We start from the raw sequence: 19,150 nt of genomic DNA on the forward strand, positions 1-19,150 counted from the left end.
TCGGTCCTCACACAGTCACACTCGCTTCGCCTCGCCGGTCGGCAGTCGCTCCCCAAAATGCAAAACCCAAACCTTCGCCATCGCACGCCACCGGCGTCCATGGAGCCGCAGCCGGTCATCGGCCACAGCATGGACGCGCTGCAGGGCATCCTGCAGAGCCGGAACCAGAGCTGGGATCCCCGGATGCTGCAGATCGGCATCGACGTGATGCTCATCCACGCCTACGACTCCCTCCCCTCCCTGCCCGCCTACACCACCGCCCCTCTCTCGCACGCCGCCGCGACCGCATCGTGGGTCCCCGACGGCGTCGACCGCATCGGCCACCTCCCCGACCCGATCCTCCGCGACGTCATCTCCCGCCTCCCCGTCAAGGACGCCGCGCGCACCGCCGTGCTCGCCTCGCGCTGGCGCTCGCTCTGGCGCTCGGCGCCCCTTGTCCTCGCCGACATCCACCTCCTCACGGGCATCGCCACTGGTCCGGCCGGCCGGCCCCGCATCGGCGACGAGACTCCCGGCCTCGCCGACGCGGTGTCCCGCGTCCTCGCGACGCACCCGGGCCCCTTCCGCTCCGTCCACCTCACCTGCAGCGCCATGGAGGCGCACCGGGGCGAGGTAGCACGCTGGCTCGACGCCCTCGCCGCCAAGGCCGTCCAAGAGCTCGCCTTTATCAACCGCCCCTGGCCGCTCGACATCCGCCTCCCGGCCACGCTCTTCAGGTGCGCCTCCCTCACCCGCCTGCACCTGGGCGTCTGGAAGTTCCCGGACACCGCCGCCGTCCCGCGCTCCGCCGCCTTCCCCAACCTCCGGGAGCTCGGCCTCTTCTTCATCAACATGGATGAACGCGACCTCGCCTTCCTGCTCGACAGATGCCCCGTCCTGGAGACCCTCACTATGATTTTGCAGATCGGAGTGAGCCTCCGCCTCGTAAGCCGCACCGTGCGGTGCCTTCAGCTATGCATGACCAATGTGGACGACGTCGCCGTAGTGGATGCCCCTCGCCTGGACAGCTTCTTGCTGTTTATGTCTGGGATGAGCAAGACATCCAGGATCAAGATTGGCCGTGCGCCCAACCTGCGCGTGCTGGGATACCTTGAGCCAAGAGAGCACGTGTTGGAGATTGGCAACACTGTCATCTCGGTCTGCACCGCACTCCATCTTAATTTAATTCACCTGTGTCAATTGACAATGTATAGTATACCAATATGTCATCTTAATCGGTTTCTCTTTCGGTGCATGCAGGCTGGAACTAAGGAGAGCCCGAGCACTGTTGTCCCGAGTGTCAAGATCTTGGCATTGGAGGTGAAATTTGCTGTCCGCAATGAAGTCAAGAAAGTGCCCAGCTTCCTCAGGTGTTTTCCCAACCTCGAGACGCTCCATGTCAAGGTAAATTTTGTTAACGCCACTAGCTACATTGTGCATTTTGCATCGTCACTAACTATATTTTGATTTTTCCAGTATGTTTCTTTTTCATAACTAGCTGAACTATGTATGCTGAACTATCATTTGCAGTCTGCGACAGCTGATGAGGCCACCGGCAAGGCTAGTCTCAAGTTATGGAAAGAGGGTGGTCCCATTACCTGTGTCCTGCGACATATGAAGAAGGTGGTTTTCCATGAGTTCCAAGGTTTGATCAACGAGATTGTGTTCCTCAAGTTCATCGCTGAGAATGCTCGCTTTCTGGAGAAGATGGTGATTGTGGTGGCCTATGCATGTTACTCTTCAGAGGAGGATGTGAATTCCAAGCTGAAGCCTCTCACTTGTGCAAAATGGGTCGGTGGAACTTGTAAACTTCAAGTCTTCAAGAGCCCATTTGAAGGGACAACAGGTGGTCCAGTTTATGATATCCGATTGGCATCTGAGTTTTCGCAAATTGCTGATCCTTTTGACCTGATCTACTATAGAGAATCACTGTAATCGCTGGAAGTTAATAAGTGGCACTATTCCTATTGTAGAAGACTACCTTGACTTTTTCTTGCTATCAGAACTTGCAGCAGCTGATACCTTTATTTCAACTGTTACTTAGCTGAGTCCTGTTTCAGTGAGGTTACATCACAAAACCTGAGCTAAATATGTGCCTGGATATTGGTGGCAGTAAGTTTGAATTTGATAATTTTCTAGCTAAGGCAGTGATTCATATTAGAACCAACTTGTGGTGATTTCTTGGTTGTCCATCAAGTTTGGCACCAGTCAAGTGTTATGAATCGTTGCAAGTGCATTATTCCTCTCGTACAAGACTGCTGGTGGCCTGGTACTCAGATGTTTTTGTTATCTGAATTGATAGTAACAGATTATATATGCTGTTCATGTTAGCTTTAACTAGTTTGTGTCCTGTTGTTCTGCATGGTTGTTGGTGGGAGCAATGGAGATTCTGACAAAATTGTAGCTAGGCTAAGGCAAGTCTTCATGTATTTATCAATTCCTTAGGATATTACTTGGAATTCTTCTTCTGTCTTCAGCCTAATAATACTTGCTTTTGCTGATCTGCATCCTGAATCCTGATTGCTGGCCGACAGTATCTTGTGAGTCGATGTTGAGCTAGTACTTTGTGAATCAGTTGTGAGCAGGGCATCTATTCTGTTCAATTAGAAAGCCACTATTTTCTGCAGCTATGGAAGTTAGGTACTTAGGTTGATCAATTGTCATTATGTCCTGTCTGAACTGTACGAGTCAATTTGTTCCCCTTACAATGGCCCTTAAACTTTTTGGGTATTACCATATTTCATACGATGCCTAAATATTACGACGATAAGAATGTTTCTTGTAGTTTATTTTTTGTAGCTTCGAACTGCCTGGCATATGTGGACATGCTTTGACCAGCTTATAGGTTAATTTTCATGTTTTGGAGTGTATGAAACTAGTTATACCTTCGCACATACACTGATTAGTGCGGCTTAAACACTGTATGCCAAGGCTTGCTTTCAACTCGTGATTGAATAGACAAGCTACGTTGGGTTGAAAGCTACTACACCACACTATATACCATTTATTACAGCCTTACCTTGTGTACTCTTTTCTGTAGTATTGACACACCTTGCATTGTACATGTTGTATACATAACGTTCCTGAAGTTTCTTCTCTATTCAGATTATTATTAGATGGATAACAATATTTATTAATATGAAACACTCCGCCTAATGCTGGTTTTGATCTTTTAATCGAACTGATTAGACCCTGGTATCATTTTTCGAAACAAATGCAAAATCTTTGCCTTAATCTATAAATTAAGACCAAGATTGCCTGTTAGTATTATATATAGCATTGTGTTTTGTGTTCTCAACTTCTCATACTAGCAGTATTTAAGCATCTTGTGTTATGTTCCAGTTATATAATGTTGCACAAGAAGATGGCCCTAGCTTATATAGGGATAATTCTTAGTATATAGTGTCTTGGACTCACGGGGACCTGGCATATGAGGACAAGCCGCCGCTTTCGCGCGCAGACTTCATCACCGACACGGAACTCCCCGTTGTCGCCGGTCTTGTCGAGGCGGCGAGCCTCCATGAAGCCGAGAAGGCGACGGAGTGGCGGCAGATTGCGAAGGAGCAGCCGTACGAGGACCTTGTTAGCGGTGACGAATGAAGGCCACGCCGCCGCATCCACAACGTCGCCGCCACGGCATTAGGCTCCGGTGGGCATCCCTAAGCCCAATTTTGCTATGTAACATGCCGTGGCAGCGCATTATGTTAGTTTAGGAATATGGATTGCAATGTTGAATTGTGCCGCATTTTGGATGATCAATATAGAATTGCAATGCTCACATCTCCCGTGATTTTTTTTTACAATTTTAAGTTTACAGCTCGGGTTGCCGTATCTGCTCTGCGGAGACCTTTTTCAGCCCACATATCGCGTTTTTCCCGATATGTTGCAAACACACGTTTAAGGTTTGCCATTCGAGGGGTTTGCTAGAGATGCTCTAAATAAGGTCCTAGCTGGCTGTTGGGCTTCTGCAAGCACAGGTGACGTTCAAATGTTGAACATAAAATCCGGCTAAAAGGACTGAAGATGAGGTTACTTCAAAGTCTTCATGATATTTCTAATTATCTTTTGTGCGTGTGCCGTAGCTATGTTCTTCACATTCTGAAATTATTGTGCCGCAGCTATGTTCTTTGTATTTCTAAGTTATCGTGTGATGAGTAGTTCGATGGTGTTTACAGTACTAAATTAATGTTTGTCAGCTATGTCATTTGCATTCCTAAGGACTAAGTTTTGAAGGCACTTATTTTTAATTATATTAGTTATTAGTTACTAGTTAGCTGATTCTGTAAATCTAAGGTAAAATGACATATTTGTTCCTAGGTATTCTTAGGAGAAGTGCAAATAATGGTTGGTTAAAGGAAAAAACTAGATTTGCCAGACTTTGTCCTTCCAAATCTTGCAATTTGAAGTGCAGTTACTGTAGTAAATTTATAAGGGTGGGAATCCTCTGTAAGAGATTTTACTAAAACTGACACGTGAAGGATAGGACTATGTTCTTCTGTCAGATACCTTGGGACTACTTGTGAAAGAACGTTGTCGGGATGACAGCACAGGTGAAGTTTAGAGTCTTACCTCTCAGGATGAAAACCCAAGGTCCGGCTTTAATTGGTTGTGTCTGGTAATGATATTGTTGGAGGCATTGTTTTGAGAGTGGGGACTATCTTCAGGGTGAAAATCTAAGATCTTTGGTCAGGCGCGTCGTTGGTGCACTGTTTCCTTCTTGGACGCGTCGTTTTTGGAGAGTCTGTATTTCAGGTGTTGTCACCGTGGTGGTTGCTGTTGCTAGGTCTGGAATGCTGTAGCGGGACTTTTTTCTTAGTTTTCTTTACTCTTTTTGTTGTTGTGTGCATCCGTACTGCCGTTAGGACGGGGCATTTTTCAGAGGCTTGTGTAATTGGTATCTTTTAATATTAATATATTTCCTTTATCGAAAAAGTTAAGAGAAGAGATGTGTCGGGGTAGTTTAATTAGCGAGCTCAATCTGCATTATCTAATGTTTGCAATGCCTCTGTTTTTGTACACAAGTGTCGGAAGTCTGAACTTTTTCCCCTCTTGTTTTAAATGCACTAATCTTAAGTGAATTTCGTACTACTCAGTGACCTTCTGCCTCCAGTTCATCGATCTCATATATACAACCAACGAGAAAGAAATATCATGTGCTCCTAGATTATATAATATTACCAAAAAATCAACGATCTGCTGTAGAAATAACACCTGCACTCCTTAATTGCCTTTGCTTTTCTTGGTCGTCACTGTCCCTTCGTTCCCGGCGAGCAGCAAGTACTTTTCCTTCCTCGTCAGGGCCGTTGGCGTGAAATCGAGCGCGTCGGCGAGCAAGCCTTGCACCTGGTTCGCCACCTCGATACTGCTGCTCCGGCCGGCCGTGGGCACCGGCTCCAAGAAGTGGACGGAGTATTCCGGCCGCGGGTTCATCAGGAAGTACACCGAGTCGAAGCACTTGGCGCCAGGCGACGTGGACGTGCCGTAGAACATGCTCGAGCGCTCGTTCACCGCCACGGGGCTGACCTCGTCGGCGAGCTCGGCAAACAGCGGGCTGAACCGGAGCAGGTACGGCTCACGGCAGGTCGTCCCCTCGGGGGACACAACGACGTCGCCTCGCGCCAGCAGCGATGCCATGCGGCGCCGGTCCTCCTCGCGGCCGCGGGTCAGCCGGAGCAACGGGATAGGCGAGATCAGCTCCGACAGCCAGCTCAGGCTATAGGTCACGGCGAAGACGGTCTTCCCGAGCGCGGTGGAGATGGCGATCGCGTCGAGGAGCGTGCGGTGATTGCACGCGTACAGCCGGCCGGCGCCGTCTGCCGCGGCAGGAGGAGCGCCGGTGACACGCACCCGCACTCCGGCGAGCATGGCGGCGACGCCCGTCACGCGCCGTGGAAGGACTGTGAAGATGGCGATGCGGACGACGGCGAGGATGATGGCGAAGGGGAAGTAGATGTACATGGCGAACGCGGCCGCCGGCGTCGGCGTGAACGCCAGCCGACCGTCGTGGAAGACCATCGGCTTCGGGTAACGGCATGTGATGTTCTTCTTCTCGGTTTTATTAAGAGCGTCACTAAGCCTCTCAGTGTTGGTTTCTTCGTCCTCCATCACGCCAGAGAAGTACCCGCAACCTGACTTCACCTCCCTGCCGACCACCGCGTCGAACCCCAGGTAATCTTTCAAGAACGCCTCGATCATCACCGTCGGAAAAGATCTGCTCAACGCCGCCACCTTCACCTCTTTCGGCAGCGCTCCGGCCACCTCCGCTAGCGCCTCCACGCGCGTCGCCTCCCTGAAGAAATACTTGGGCAGCACGGCCCTGCCGATCCTCGCCGCCTCGTTGCGCCGCAGCCCGCAGAAGGCGACCATGACCATGGCCTTCAAACACGTCTCGTGCGTCAGGACGCGCAGCAACGGGTAGAGCGCGAGCAGGAGGAATCCCCGGGCGAAGTTACCAGCCTCGACGGCGACGAGGAAGAAAGGCGGGAATAATGTGGCCGCGGACGGGGCCGAAGACTTGAGGAGTAGCGCGTCGACGTCAACCACCACCGTGGTCTTGCTGTTACCGAGCAAACGTGGTGCTGGCGGCAAGGCGGGTGCTCCCGTCGTTCCCGGCGTGGTCTGGCGATGATGGCGCCCGAGGAGGCATGATACGAGGTTGTTCTTGATGACGCGGTGGAGGTTGAGCATGCGGTGGGCGAAGCGATTGCTCGTCGTCGATGTCGCCATTGACGTCTCCTAGATGATGATACGTTCCTGTTTATTGGGAGGCGAAACAACCAGCTTCTTGATTGGTTTCGAAGCAGCGACCGCGATTCTCCCTGTATTTATTTCGAGAAACTGGATTGGAATACGAGCTCGTAATCTCCAGACCGCGCGCGCGCGCGTACTCTGACTCTTTTCTCCAAACCAGATCCCGTCTCCAAAAACACGAAAAATCCAATCCACGCCCGTAGACGATTTGCCTTTACCGATTCCAATTCTAATGGCAATGGCACTGCGTGTTGTCATCTTTTTTTTTTTGTTGAAACGGGTGCGTGTTGGCAAGTTTTGGGGGTCTAGTCTACTCTAACACTAACAGGGCGTTTTCTTCCGAGTTTGAGTCGCCATTGAATTTGTAACCATGTGCCCGGGCTCCTTGCCGCCACGCGTGGAGCTATGGCGACATCCGGCTGTAGTTCCCAGTCCTTGGAACGGCTATTGCCGCTGAGTTCTGCTGCCGGCAAGCAGCGTCGCTTGGACCTTGGCAGGCCAAGAGCCCATCACACACCCTCACTTGGGCTGTCGCAAGCTGATGGTAGTATTGAATATAATTGCCTAGCCCATATAATTGCCCAGTTATTCATCAGATTAGGTTTTTGGCATGTAATTTCACATGGTATCAGAGCACAAGATTCTGGGTTTGAATCCTAGTCAATGCAGTATTTAAAATAAATACATGCGGCCTCCCTAAAAAAATAAATCCAAGGATACACGTGAAAGGCCCGTGCGAGATAAAAAAGATCCACCCCACATGGTATCAGAGCACAAGGTCCTGTGCAGCCTCCTTAAAAAAACAAAAATCCAAGGATACACATCTAAGGCCCGTGCAAGATATAAAAATTGCCTACCCCTCCTCCATCAGATCGGTCTTTTGGTTGAACTGGCTAGCGCATGTAGTGCACCCTCTATTTGGACCTAACAGACTGTGAACTTCATGGCTTCCTATGGAAATTATGCCTCATCTATTCTACTTTCTGTGTTGTAGAAATGAAATTAAAAAATTAAGAGTGGATGGACTAACACAGTGGCAGAGCTTCCATCTAACCTGGCACCCCGACATTTAGCAGGCCGACCCAATTAAAGCCCACAAAAGAAGGCATGCTGGCCCAATAAAAGCCCATACGAGTAGGCAAGCCGACCCGACAAAGGCCCATAAAAGTCAGAAGGCATGCCCACTAAAAGACCATAAGAGTGGGCAAGCCGACCCATAAAAAATGGGCATGCCATAATAGTAAAGCCCATTCAAAGTTGGCAGCCAACCCATAAAATATGGGCATGCTGACCTAGTACAAACCTAAGAGCAACGGTGGCCTGCTATCCTGCATACAATACAATCTTGAGATATTTATCATTTGTAAGAACAGGTCTAGGTCGGTTGCCATGTAGGTGGTTTGATTTGACAATTCCCTGAAAGGATGCATTGGAAGAGAAATCGAAACTTCTTTATATCCTCCCTTTTGAGGAGGCTTGGTTATTTTCAGCTGTAGTACGACACTAGAGAAACTGGATTGGTTTCGAAGCAGCGACCGCGATTCTCGCTGTATTTATTTCGGGAAACTGGATTGGAATACAAGCTGGTAATCTCCAGAGCGCGCGTTGTCTTGACTCTTCTCTCCAAATTACCAGACCCCGTCCCCAAAAACACCAAAAATCCGATCCACGGCCGTAGACGATTTGCCTTTACCGATTCCAATTCTGATGGCACTGCGTGTTGTCATCTTTTTTTCTTTTTGAACCGGGTTCGTGTCCTGCTAGCAGGTTAGGGGGATCTGAGTCTACTCTAACACTAACAGGGCGTTTTCTTCCGAGTTTGAGTCGCCATTGAATTTGTAACCATGTGCCCGGGCACCTTGCCGCCACGCGCGGAGCTATGGCGACCTCCGGCTGTGGTTCCCAGTCCTTCGAAGTTGGAACGGCTATTGCCGCTGTGTTCTGCCGGCAAGCAGCGTCGCTTGGACCTTGGCAGGCCAAGAGCCCATCACACACCCTCACTTGGGCTGTAGCAAGCCGATGGTAGTGCACCCTCTGTTTGGACCTAACATATCGGGAGCCGCTATATGCCGACCGGGTCGGCAGGTACGGGGTGCCGCACACCCCTCCGACCCGGCGGCTGTTAACTGGGCCGTGGCCCATCAGGTAACCTCTTTTTCTTTTTTTCCTTTTCTATTTCTAGTTTTGTTTTTTAAAAATAATATTTTAGAGGTTTTTTTTATGTTTTCAAAAGTTGTTCAAAATTTTCTGCCTACAGATTTTTTTAAAAATCGAATTTAAATTCGTTCAAAATTTGAAAATCGTAAAAAATTTAAAAATCTTTAAAATCTAAAAAAATTCAAATTTGAAAAAAACTTTCAAAATTTAAATTTGTACAAATTTCAAAATTCGTTCAAAATTTGGAAATTCGTTCAAGATTAAAATTTTTCTGATTTCGAAATTCGTTCAAATATAAAAATAGTTCAAAATTTAAAATTTGTTCAAATTTCAAAATTCGTTCAAGATTCAAAATTTGTTCAAAATTCGAAATTCGTTCAAATTTTGTCAAACTTGAACATTTTAAAATTTCAAAATTTTTAAAATTAAACAGAAAAATAAAACGAGAGAACAAAAAAACAGAAAAGAAAAACAGAAAACAGAAAACGGAAAAGAAAAAGAAATGGCGAAAAAACAGGAAAAAGTGGCCTAACCGGGCCGGCCCACACCGCGCGCGGGGTGTGCGGTGCAGGTGCCGACCTAGCTGGTCGGCATATAGGAAATGCCAACATATCACCCTATGCGAACTTCGTGACTTCCTACGGAAATATGCCCGACGGAGATTTTTGGCTCCTGAGCACTAGTACTCCTGCTATTTTAAAAAATAAAAAATCACACTTATGTGTTTTAAAAAAATTAGAAAAAAATCATGGTGTGGCCAATGAATTATCCCATAAACGTGCAAAATTTTAATTTCAAATACAAAACATTCTGGGCTACACAAAAATGACAAACATGTGAATCTAGGTATGCATATTTTAAATCTCGAAATCTCAATAGATTTTGTCTTTTTTGTGTATCCTAAAATATAAAGAATTTCATATCAAAATTTTACAGGATTGTAGGCTACGTCATTTACTATGTTCAGATTTATTTTTAGATTTTTTTGAAACAAATATGTATGATTTTATATTTTTGTTAAACAACTGATGCCCAAGAGCCAAAGACACTTTTCGAATATGCCCCATCAATTCTATTTTCTGTCTTGTAAAAATGCAATTAAAAAAATTCAGAGTGGATGGACTATCACAGTGGCGAAGCTTCCATCTAACGTGGCACCCCAACATTTAGCAGGCCGACCCAGTTAAGGCCCACAAAAGAAGGCATGCCGACCCAATAAAAGCCCATACGAGTAGGCAAGCCGACCCGGCAAAGGCCCATAAAAGTCAGAAGGCATGCACACTAAAAGACCATAAGAGTGGGCAAGCCAACCCATAAAAAATGGGCATGCCATAATAGTAAAGCCCATTCAAAGTTGGCAGCCGACCCATAAAACATGGGTATGCCGATCTAGTAAAGCCCATTCAGAGTTGATAACCAGCTCATTAGGATCCCATAAAGGGTAAGCAGGTGTCGACTCATTAGAGGCCCATAATTAACATTAAACTTGACCCGTTAGGAGCCCAAAATTATTATGTAGGCCGACCACTTGCAACCCATACTGAGCAGGTTGGTATCTGGCCATCAATTTGCTCGAATTCTTCGTGCTTTTTCTAAACATATCAACTAGAAACCTAAGAGAAACGATGCCTTGCTTTACTGCATTCAATACAATCTTGAGATATTTATCGTTTGTAAGAACCGGTCTATGTCGGTTGCCATATAGGTGGTTTGATTTGACAATTCCATGGGAGGATGCATTGGAAGAGAACGCGGAACTTCTTTATGTCCTCCCTTTTGAGGAGGCTTGGTTATTTTCAACTGCAGTACGATAATAGAGCGAAAAAGTTACAACAATATACCATGCAAGCATGTATATATTATGTGCACCAGAGATCAGATAATCGTAGTGAACAGAAACAAGCATACAAGTTTATTTATGAAACATGTAATTAACTATGCATGGACTTACAATAGCTCGTCGTACAAGCTCATTTCAGATCCTTCTCCTGCGGGTGTGACTCTTGTTAAACACGCCTATCATGTTAGACTCAACCAGTAGCTGAATTTCTAGTCCTTTTAATCCATTGCCATTATTCTGCGTTTAGGTATCACATTTAATACAAAGTCAGTTTGTTTGGAAGGATGAAAGCAATTGAACTAACAAAAGGGAAGTGCATTAAAAATGACCAGATAATAGATTTAAACCAACTAGACATTTTCTACATGAATTAAGAATTTTAAATAGTCAGGAGCATGAAAGGAATAGTCATGGCAAGATTTTAAGTGTCATCAGACGGTACCATTGATGGCAACAACTCCGTGTGTACCAACTCATTGGGGCTCCAAATACAGAGTGTTGTACCAAGCGTATTTTCCCATAAGGGTGACTCGAGGGTTTATATCAAATTATCGGGGAATTGGCTTAGAGTTATCTTTTGCTTCTCCTCTTCAAGCTACCTACAAAACAAAGCAATTACCTTGTGTCCCCAACTTTACTGTGTCGATGTCAAGCACAAGGTTTCGTATTAAAACTAAAAATAACTTGCAAATAAGGTAAAACAATCTATGACTCGGCAAGCAAAATAAATCCAATACTATGAAGGTATTTTTGAGTTTTGGTTTGTGTTTGCCAGTAATAAAATTATTTTTCATATTTTAGGATTTAATTAATCTACAAAATATTAATAATAACAATGGTGTTGGAAAGTTTTTTCTTATGATTTAAATTGTACTAGGGTTCATAGGTTCACTTATCTATTCTCTCATATGGTGTAGTGGACATAAAACAATTCATAAGAAATATAATATTGATGAAACTTCATTATGTGTATGATTAGCATTCATATGAGCATCACGTCGTATCATAGAGATGATGCAACACATCTCTGTTATCCTTGTCTAGAAAGGGAAATCTCCAAGCAATCTAGAATGAAAAATTAACAGAGCATAGCCCTAAGTACTTGGGATTTCTATTTTCGTGCCCTCGGTTCCTTTGTTGTGCTCAGTTTTCCCCAGCTCCTTAGTTTTTCCTCAGTTTTCCCCAAGACCTTGTCTGAAACCATCACAGGTGTTGTAACGGCCGGTTGCCCGACGGTTGACCGTTATCTTCTGACTAGTGGGGCCACGTAGAGCCCGCAAAGACACGTCGGACCATCCATCTTTGTTTGACCGTAAGCATCGCCGTATCCCCGACCAAAACGCGCACGAGTGGGGCTTCGGTGATATCGAATGACAAGTGGGCCATGGCACTGATACAAGGGGCAATACACGGGTAGGAATAGATTTTTAAACGGAGCTCTACAGCGATGGCACGGAGGAGGTGGCCTGCGGGGTGTCGAGATGAGATCGACGTCCACAAAGAACTGCATGAGGCGAGACCAGACGCATTAGATAGATATGAACTAGACGCGTTTAACCATGCAAAGAAGAGAAGAAATGGTCGACGACATCGACGACTAGCTCAAAACTTTGACTGACCGTGTCCGACACGAACGCGAGCAATGTAGAGAAAACTAGTGTCTCTCCTTTCGGGCGTGTAGAGATGGGTGCTAGAAGAGTGTGGTGGCGAAGGGAAAGACCTCGCGGTGGTCCGTGGCGTCCAGCGATAGCGGGGCGGCGTGGCCATGCCCACAGCGGCGTGCATGCATGTTCGGCATTGGCATCAACATGTACGTTCGGCATTGGCCTCGGCGGTATCTCTGGTGTGTCAGTGATCGAATGAGGGGACGGGATTGAGGGTGCATCCCGACGGTGACCTAGCGAGTGGCGGCGAGCATAGTCGTTTCGACCATGCCGATATCGGCATCGGCAAAGTTTGGAGGCCGTGGTGCTCGAATCAAGGTGGGATTTGTTTCTTGTACGCCAAAAGTGATTTGAAACAAGTTTCGTGTTGAAGGTTAGGTAACGAAAGTTTGTAACTAAGCCCAAAATTATACTAGCGCCATGGTGAGGTTCTTTTTGATAGAGCTATACGGTTGGGCAAACTTTTTTGATACTATAGGGTTCCTTGTTGTTACACGTATGGCATCATGTATGGCAAATTTGGGGTCATTTGGAGATGTTCGAAAAAATCACTTTGCTTAAACGCATGCCGTTTCGTCTCACTGAAAATCAGTGATGGTTTATCATTTTTTGCGTAAAAAGTAATGCCTAAAAGAGTTTATAATTTTTAGCGCGTGAAAATGAATATAGAAAATCGCCCTTTAGCATACTTAGAGAGTGGAAGGTAACCGCCGACAGAGAGAGAGAGAGAGAGGGGTTATCCTGCCCGTTAGATCATACGATCAACGGTCGGCGGGCACGATCCGCGTGACATGGGCTAGACCAATCGGGGCAATGTTGCACGTGTGAGAGAATTTGTGGAGGGAGAGGGCAAAACTGAGTAGTATCAAGAAACCAAGGGCACCTATGTAATAAACAGACTAAGGGATTCAAATATGAGATTTAAAAATGGAAAATGCGTGTTTTGTACAATGAAACCCATCTTGGCCTATCTCAAACTATTTGCAATACAAATATACATGAGTGTGAGAATTGTGGCCTCATTTAGACAAAGTATGTTTTGGGGAAAGTCTGTTTTGGGAAGGGCTTATTGTGGAAAACCATGCACCTTCATAGCTACTAGGTGATTTGAGAAGGCCTTTGAGAAGTGGCAATTTGTGGTAAAACTTGATTTATCTATGACTTATCTATGTTTTGAGAACTGGCAATTTGTGGTAAAGACTCCATGAGTATGTGCCACTATTTTTCGGAATTTTTTGCACATTAAATGACTCATTTAACTAGTTAATCCCATTTGTTGACTGTCTGTTGACCAGCTACTTGAGGGTAAAACTGAGCATATTGCACTAGCCAGCATTAGCACTCAAGGGGAAAACTGAGCACACAAAAAATGCTAGTATAATACTCGAGGTTACACCCGAGTATATCTAAATTTCCGGGGTTAGACTCGAGGACGCGTGTTGCGGTGCGTAAATGGAAGACGTGCAATTGTTGACTCGTAGACGCGGGTCGCGGTGCGAAGTCGAAGACGTGCAATCGTGGACGCGTGTCGCATTGCGTAAGTCCAAGACGTGCAGACGTGCAGCGGTGGACGCGTAGGACGCGGGTCGCATTAACCACCCCTTGCCTTTATAGACGCCTCCTCCCACTATCTCTGTCACTCTCACTCGCCTACGCAACGCCGCCTCTCTCACGTCCCATCATCTTCTCCAAAGCAAAAACCCTCTCCCTCTCCCTCTCCTCGCCGGCGAGATGGACAAGGAGAATGCCAATCCCATCGTCCACGGCGCCGTCGGCTCCAAGCGCGACGCCTCCCTCTTCGACGCCGTCCCCTCAACGGACGTCGCCGCCATCCCCTCAACGGACGTCGCCGCCTCCTCCGCCGGTGCATCGTAGGCTGCTGTCGCCGGTGGCGCTCAGATCCCGCCGGGATGGGACCCCTACGAGGAGGTGCCGTACGTCCCGCCCCCGAACCCCTACGACACCTCCATGGAGGACGCATGGAACGAGGTAACTACGGTTTGCTTCCTTTTTTGTTCCCCATTCCTTTTTGAACCCTATTTTTGCCGGTGTAGATGGATCTGTGGATGGATGAGTATTGGGCTAATATTTGCGCCGATTTTATTCCATTTTGCTTTGATCCTCCTTGATTTCGTTTAAGATTTGGGGTTCGGCCGTTCGGTTAATTTATGTAAGTAATAATGGAATCTCAATCAGTTAATTTATGCAAGTAATCATAGGATTGATACGTCTCCGACGTATCGATAATTTCTTATGTTCTATGCCATATTATTGATGATACCTACATGTTTTATGCACACTTTATGTCATATTTGTGCATTTTCTGGAACTAACCTATTAACAAGATGCCGAAGTGCCGTTCTGTTGTTCGCTGTTTTTGGTTTCGAAATCCTAGTAACGAAATATTCTCGGAATTGGACGAAATCAAAGCCCGGGGGCCTATTTTCTCACGAAGCTTCCGTAAGTCCGAAGGAGAGACGAAGAGGGGCCACGGAGGGGCCACACTATAGGGCGGCGCGGCCCCCCTTGGCCGCGCGGCCCTGTGGTGTGGGGCCCCCGTGCCGCCTCTCGACCTACCCTTCCGCCTACAAATAGCCTCCGTGACGAAACCCCCGATACCGAGAGCCACGATACGGAAAACCTTACCGAGACGCCGTCGCCGCCGATCCCATCTCGGGGGATCCAGGCGATCGCCTCCGGCACCCCGCCGGAGAGGGGAATCATCTCCCGGAGGACTCTACGCCGCCCTGGTCGCCTCCGGTGTGATGTGTGAGTAGCCTACCCCCGGACTATGGGTCCATAGCAGTAGCTAGATGGTTGTCTTCTCCCCATTGTGCTATCATTGTCGGATCTTGTGAGCTGCCTAACATGATCAAGATCATCTATCCGTAATTCTATATGTTGTGTTTGTCGGGATCCGATGGATAGAGAATACTATGTCATGTTAATTATCAAGTTATTATACATGTGTTGTTTATGATCTTGCATGCTCTCCGTTTCTAGTAGAGGCTCTGGCCAAGTTTTTACTTTTAACTCCAAGAGGGAGTACTTATGCTCGATAGTGGGTTCATGCCCGCATTGACACCTGGGACGAGTGACGAGAAAGTTCTAAGGTTGTGTTGTGCTGTTGCCACTAGGGATAAAACATTGGCGCTATGTCCGAGGATGTAGTTGTTGATTACATTACGCACCATACTTAATGCAATTGTCTGTTGCTTTGCAACTTAATACCGGAGGGGTTCGGATGATAACTCCGAAGGTGGACTTTTTAGGCATAGATGCGATTGGATGGCGGTCTATGTACTTTGTCGTAATGCCCAATTAAATCTCACTATACTTATCATGTCATGTATGTGCATTGTTATGCCCTCTCTATTTGTCAATTGCCCGACTGTAATTTGTTCACCCAACATGCTTTTATCTTATGGGAGAGACACCTCTAGTGAACTGTGGACCCCGGTCCATTCTTTTAATACTCGAAATACAAATCTGCTGCAATACTTGTTTTTACTGTTTTCTCTCGCAAACAATCATCTTCCACACAATACGGTTAATCCTTTGTTACAGCAAGCCGGTGAGATTGACAACCTCATCTGTTTCGTTGGGGCAAAGTACTTTGGTTGTGTTGTGCAGGTTCCACGTTGGCGCCGGAATCTCCGGTGTTGCGCCGCACTACATCCCGCCGCCATCAACCTTCAACGTGCTTCTTGGCTCCTCCTCGGTTCGATAAACCTTGGTTTCTTTCCGAGGGAAAACTTGCTGCTGTGCGCATCATACCTTCCTCTTGGGGTTGCCCAACGAACGTGTGAAATACACGCCATCAAGCTCTTTTCCGGCGCCGTTGTCGGGGAGATCAAGACACGCTGCAAGGGGAGTCTCCACTTCTCAATCTCTTTACTTTGTTTTTGTCTTGCTTTATTTTATTTACTACTTTGTTTGCTGCATTATATCAAAACACAAAAAAATTAGTTGCTAGCTTTACTTTATTTGCTATCTTGTTTGCTATATCAAAAACACAAAAAAATTAGTCTACTTGCATTTACTTTATCTAGTTTGCTTTATTTACTGTTGCTAAAATGGCCAACCCTGAAAATACTAAGTTGTGTGGCTTCACTAGCACAAATAATAATGATTTCTTATGCACACCTATTGCTCCACCTGCTACTACAGCAGAATTCTTTGAAATTAAACCTGCTTTACTTAATCTTGTCATGAGAGAGCAATTTTCCGGTGTTAGTTCCGATGATGCTCGCTGCCCATCTCAATAATTTTGTTGAACTATGTGAAATGCAAAAGTATAAAGATGTAGATGGTGACATTATAAAATTAAAATTGTTCCCTTTCTCATTAAGAGGAAGAGCTAAAGATTGGTTGCTATCTCCGCCTAAGAATAGTATTGATTCATGGACTAAATGCAAGGATGCTTTTATTGGTAGATATTATCCCCCTGCTAAAATTATATCTTTGAGGAGTAGCATAATGAATTTTAAACAATTAGATACTGAACATGTTGCTCAAGCTTGGGAAAGAATGAAATCTCTGGTTAAAAATTGCCCAACCCATGGATCGACTACTTGGATGATCATCCAAACCTTCTATGCAGGACTAAATTTTTCTTCGCGGAATTTATTGGATTCAGCTGCTGGAGGTACCTTTATGTCCATCACTCTTGGTGAAGCAACAAAGCTCCTTGATAATATGATGGTTAATTACTCCGAATGGCACACGGAAAGAGCTCCACAAGGTAAGAAGGTAAATTCTCGTTGAAGAATCCTCTTCCTTGAGTGATAAGATTGATGCTATTATGTCTATGCTTGCGAATGATAGGACTAATGTTGATCCTAATAATGTTCCATTAGCTTCATTGGTTGCACAAGAAGAACATGTTGATGTAAACTTCATTAAAAATAATAATTTCAACAACAATGGCCATATCCTTATAATAATGGTAACGGTTATGCTAATTCTTATGGGAATTCTTACAACAATAATAGGAATACACCCCCTGGACTTGAGGCCATGCTTAAAGAATTTATTAGTACACAAACCGCCTTTAACAAATCTGTTGAGGAAAAGCTCAATAAAATTGATATTCTTGTTTCTAGAGTTGATAGTCTTGCCTCCGATGTTGATCTTTTGAAATCGAAAGTTATGCCTAATAGGGATATTGAAAATAAAATTGTTACTACAGCAAATGCCATCCAAGTTAGAATTAATGAGAATATAAGATTAATGGCTGAACTGCGAGCTAGGTGGGATAGAGAAGAAAATGAAAAACTAGCTAAAAAGGAAAATGTAGCTAAAGTTTGGACTATTACCACCACTAGCAAAGCTAATGATTCATATGTTGCTGCACCTCCTACTATCCATGATAAAATAATTGGTGTTGGCAATGCTTCTACTCCTAGTGCAAAGCGCGCAAAATTACCTGAAACTGCTAAAACTGCTGAAACTGCTTGTGATAAAACTGCTGAAATTTTTTCCAACCTTGGGGATGATAGTCCCATTGCTTTAGATTGTAATGATTTAGATTTTGATGATTGCCATATCTCTGAAGTTATAAAGTTCTTACAAAAACTTGCTAAAAGTCCCAATGCTAGTGCTATAAATTTGGCTTTCACAAAACATATTACAAATGCTCTCATAAAAGCTAGAGAAGAGAAACTAAAACTTGAAACTTCTATTCCTAGGAAGCTAGAGGATGGTTGGGAGCCCATCATTAAAATGAGAATCAAAGATTTTTATTGTAATGCTTTATGTGATCTTGGTGCAAGTATTTCTGTTATGCCTAAAAAAGTCTATGATATGCTTGACTTGCCACCATTGAAGAATTGTTATTTGGATGTTAATCTCGCTGATAATGCTAAAAAGAAACCTTTGGGGAAAGTTGATGATGTTCATATTATGGTTAACAATAACCTTGTCCCCGTTGATTTTGTTGTCTTGGATATTGAATGCAATGCATCTTGCCCCATTATATTGGGAAGACCTTTTCTTCGAACCGTTGGTGCTACTATTGATATGAAGGAAGGTAATATTAAATATCAATTTCCTCTCAAGAAAGGTATGGAACACTTCACTAGAAAGAGAATGAAGGTACCTTATGATTCTATCATTAGAACAAATTATGATGTTGATGCTTCATCTCTCAATGTTACTTGAGATACACTTTCCGCGCCTAGCTGAAAGGCGTTAAAGAAAAGCGCTTATGGGAGACAACCCATGTTTTTACCTACAGTAATTTGTTTTATATTTGTGTCTTGGAAGTTGTTTACTACTGTAGCAACCTCTCCTTATCTTAGTTTTATGTTTTGTTGTGCCAAGTAAAGTCTTTGATAGAAAAGTAAGTACTAGATTTGGATTACTGCGCAGAAACAGATTTCTTTGTCTGTCACGAATCTGGGTCTAATTCTCTGTAGGTAACTCAGAAAATTATGCCAATTTACGTGAGTGATCCTCAGATATGTACGCAACTTTCATTCAATTTGAGCATTTTCGTTTGAGCAAGTCTGGTGGCCTAATAAAATCCATCTTTACGGACTGTTCTGTTTTGACAGATTCTGTCTTTTATTTCGCATTGCCTCTTTTGCTATGTTGGATGAATTTCTTTGATCCATTAATGTCCATTAGCTTTATGCAATGTCCAGAAGTGTTAAGAATGATTGTGTCACCTCTGAACATGTGAATTTTTATTATGCACTAACCCTCTAATGAGTTGTTTCGAGTTTGGTGTGGAGGAAGTTTTCAAGGATCAAGAGAG

The 19,150-nt window shown here is 45.1% G+C and overlaps 2 protein-coding genes across 2 annotated transcripts; one reads left to right on the plus strand and one right to left on the minus strand.

Annotated features, from left to right (window-relative positions):
* Positions 1 to 99: 99 nt before the first annotated feature.
* On the plus strand, positions 100 to 2,082 carry LOC124671861 (F-box/LRR-repeat protein At3g26922-like). Its single transcript, XM_047208182.1, has 3 exons — positions 100 to 1,137; positions 1,240 to 1,383; positions 1,510 to 2,082. The coding sequence occupies exons 1-3, from the start codon at positions 100 to 102 to the stop codon at positions 1,912 to 1,914; spliced, it is 1,587 nt and encodes a 528-aa protein (XP_047064138.1). The 3' UTR covers positions 1,915 to 2,082.
* A 3,117-nt stretch (positions 2,083 to 5,199) lies between these two features.
* Positions 5,200 to 6,705, minus strand: LOC124671862 (probable glycerol-3-phosphate acyltransferase 3). The gene has a single exon (XM_047208183.1). It carries the CDS (start codon positions 6,703 to 6,705, stop codon positions 5,200 to 5,202), a length of 1,506 nt encoding a protein of 501 aa, XP_047064139.1.
* Between the last annotated feature and the right edge of the window lie 12,445 nt (positions 6,706 to 19,150).

Source organism: Lolium rigidum, chromosome 7 (assembly GCF_022539505.1).
Source record: "Lolium rigidum isolate FL_2022 chromosome 7, APGP_CSIRO_Lrig_0.1, whole genome shotgun sequence".
Taxonomy (NCBI): domain Eukaryota; kingdom Viridiplantae; phylum Streptophyta; class Magnoliopsida; order Poales; family Poaceae; genus Lolium; species Lolium rigidum.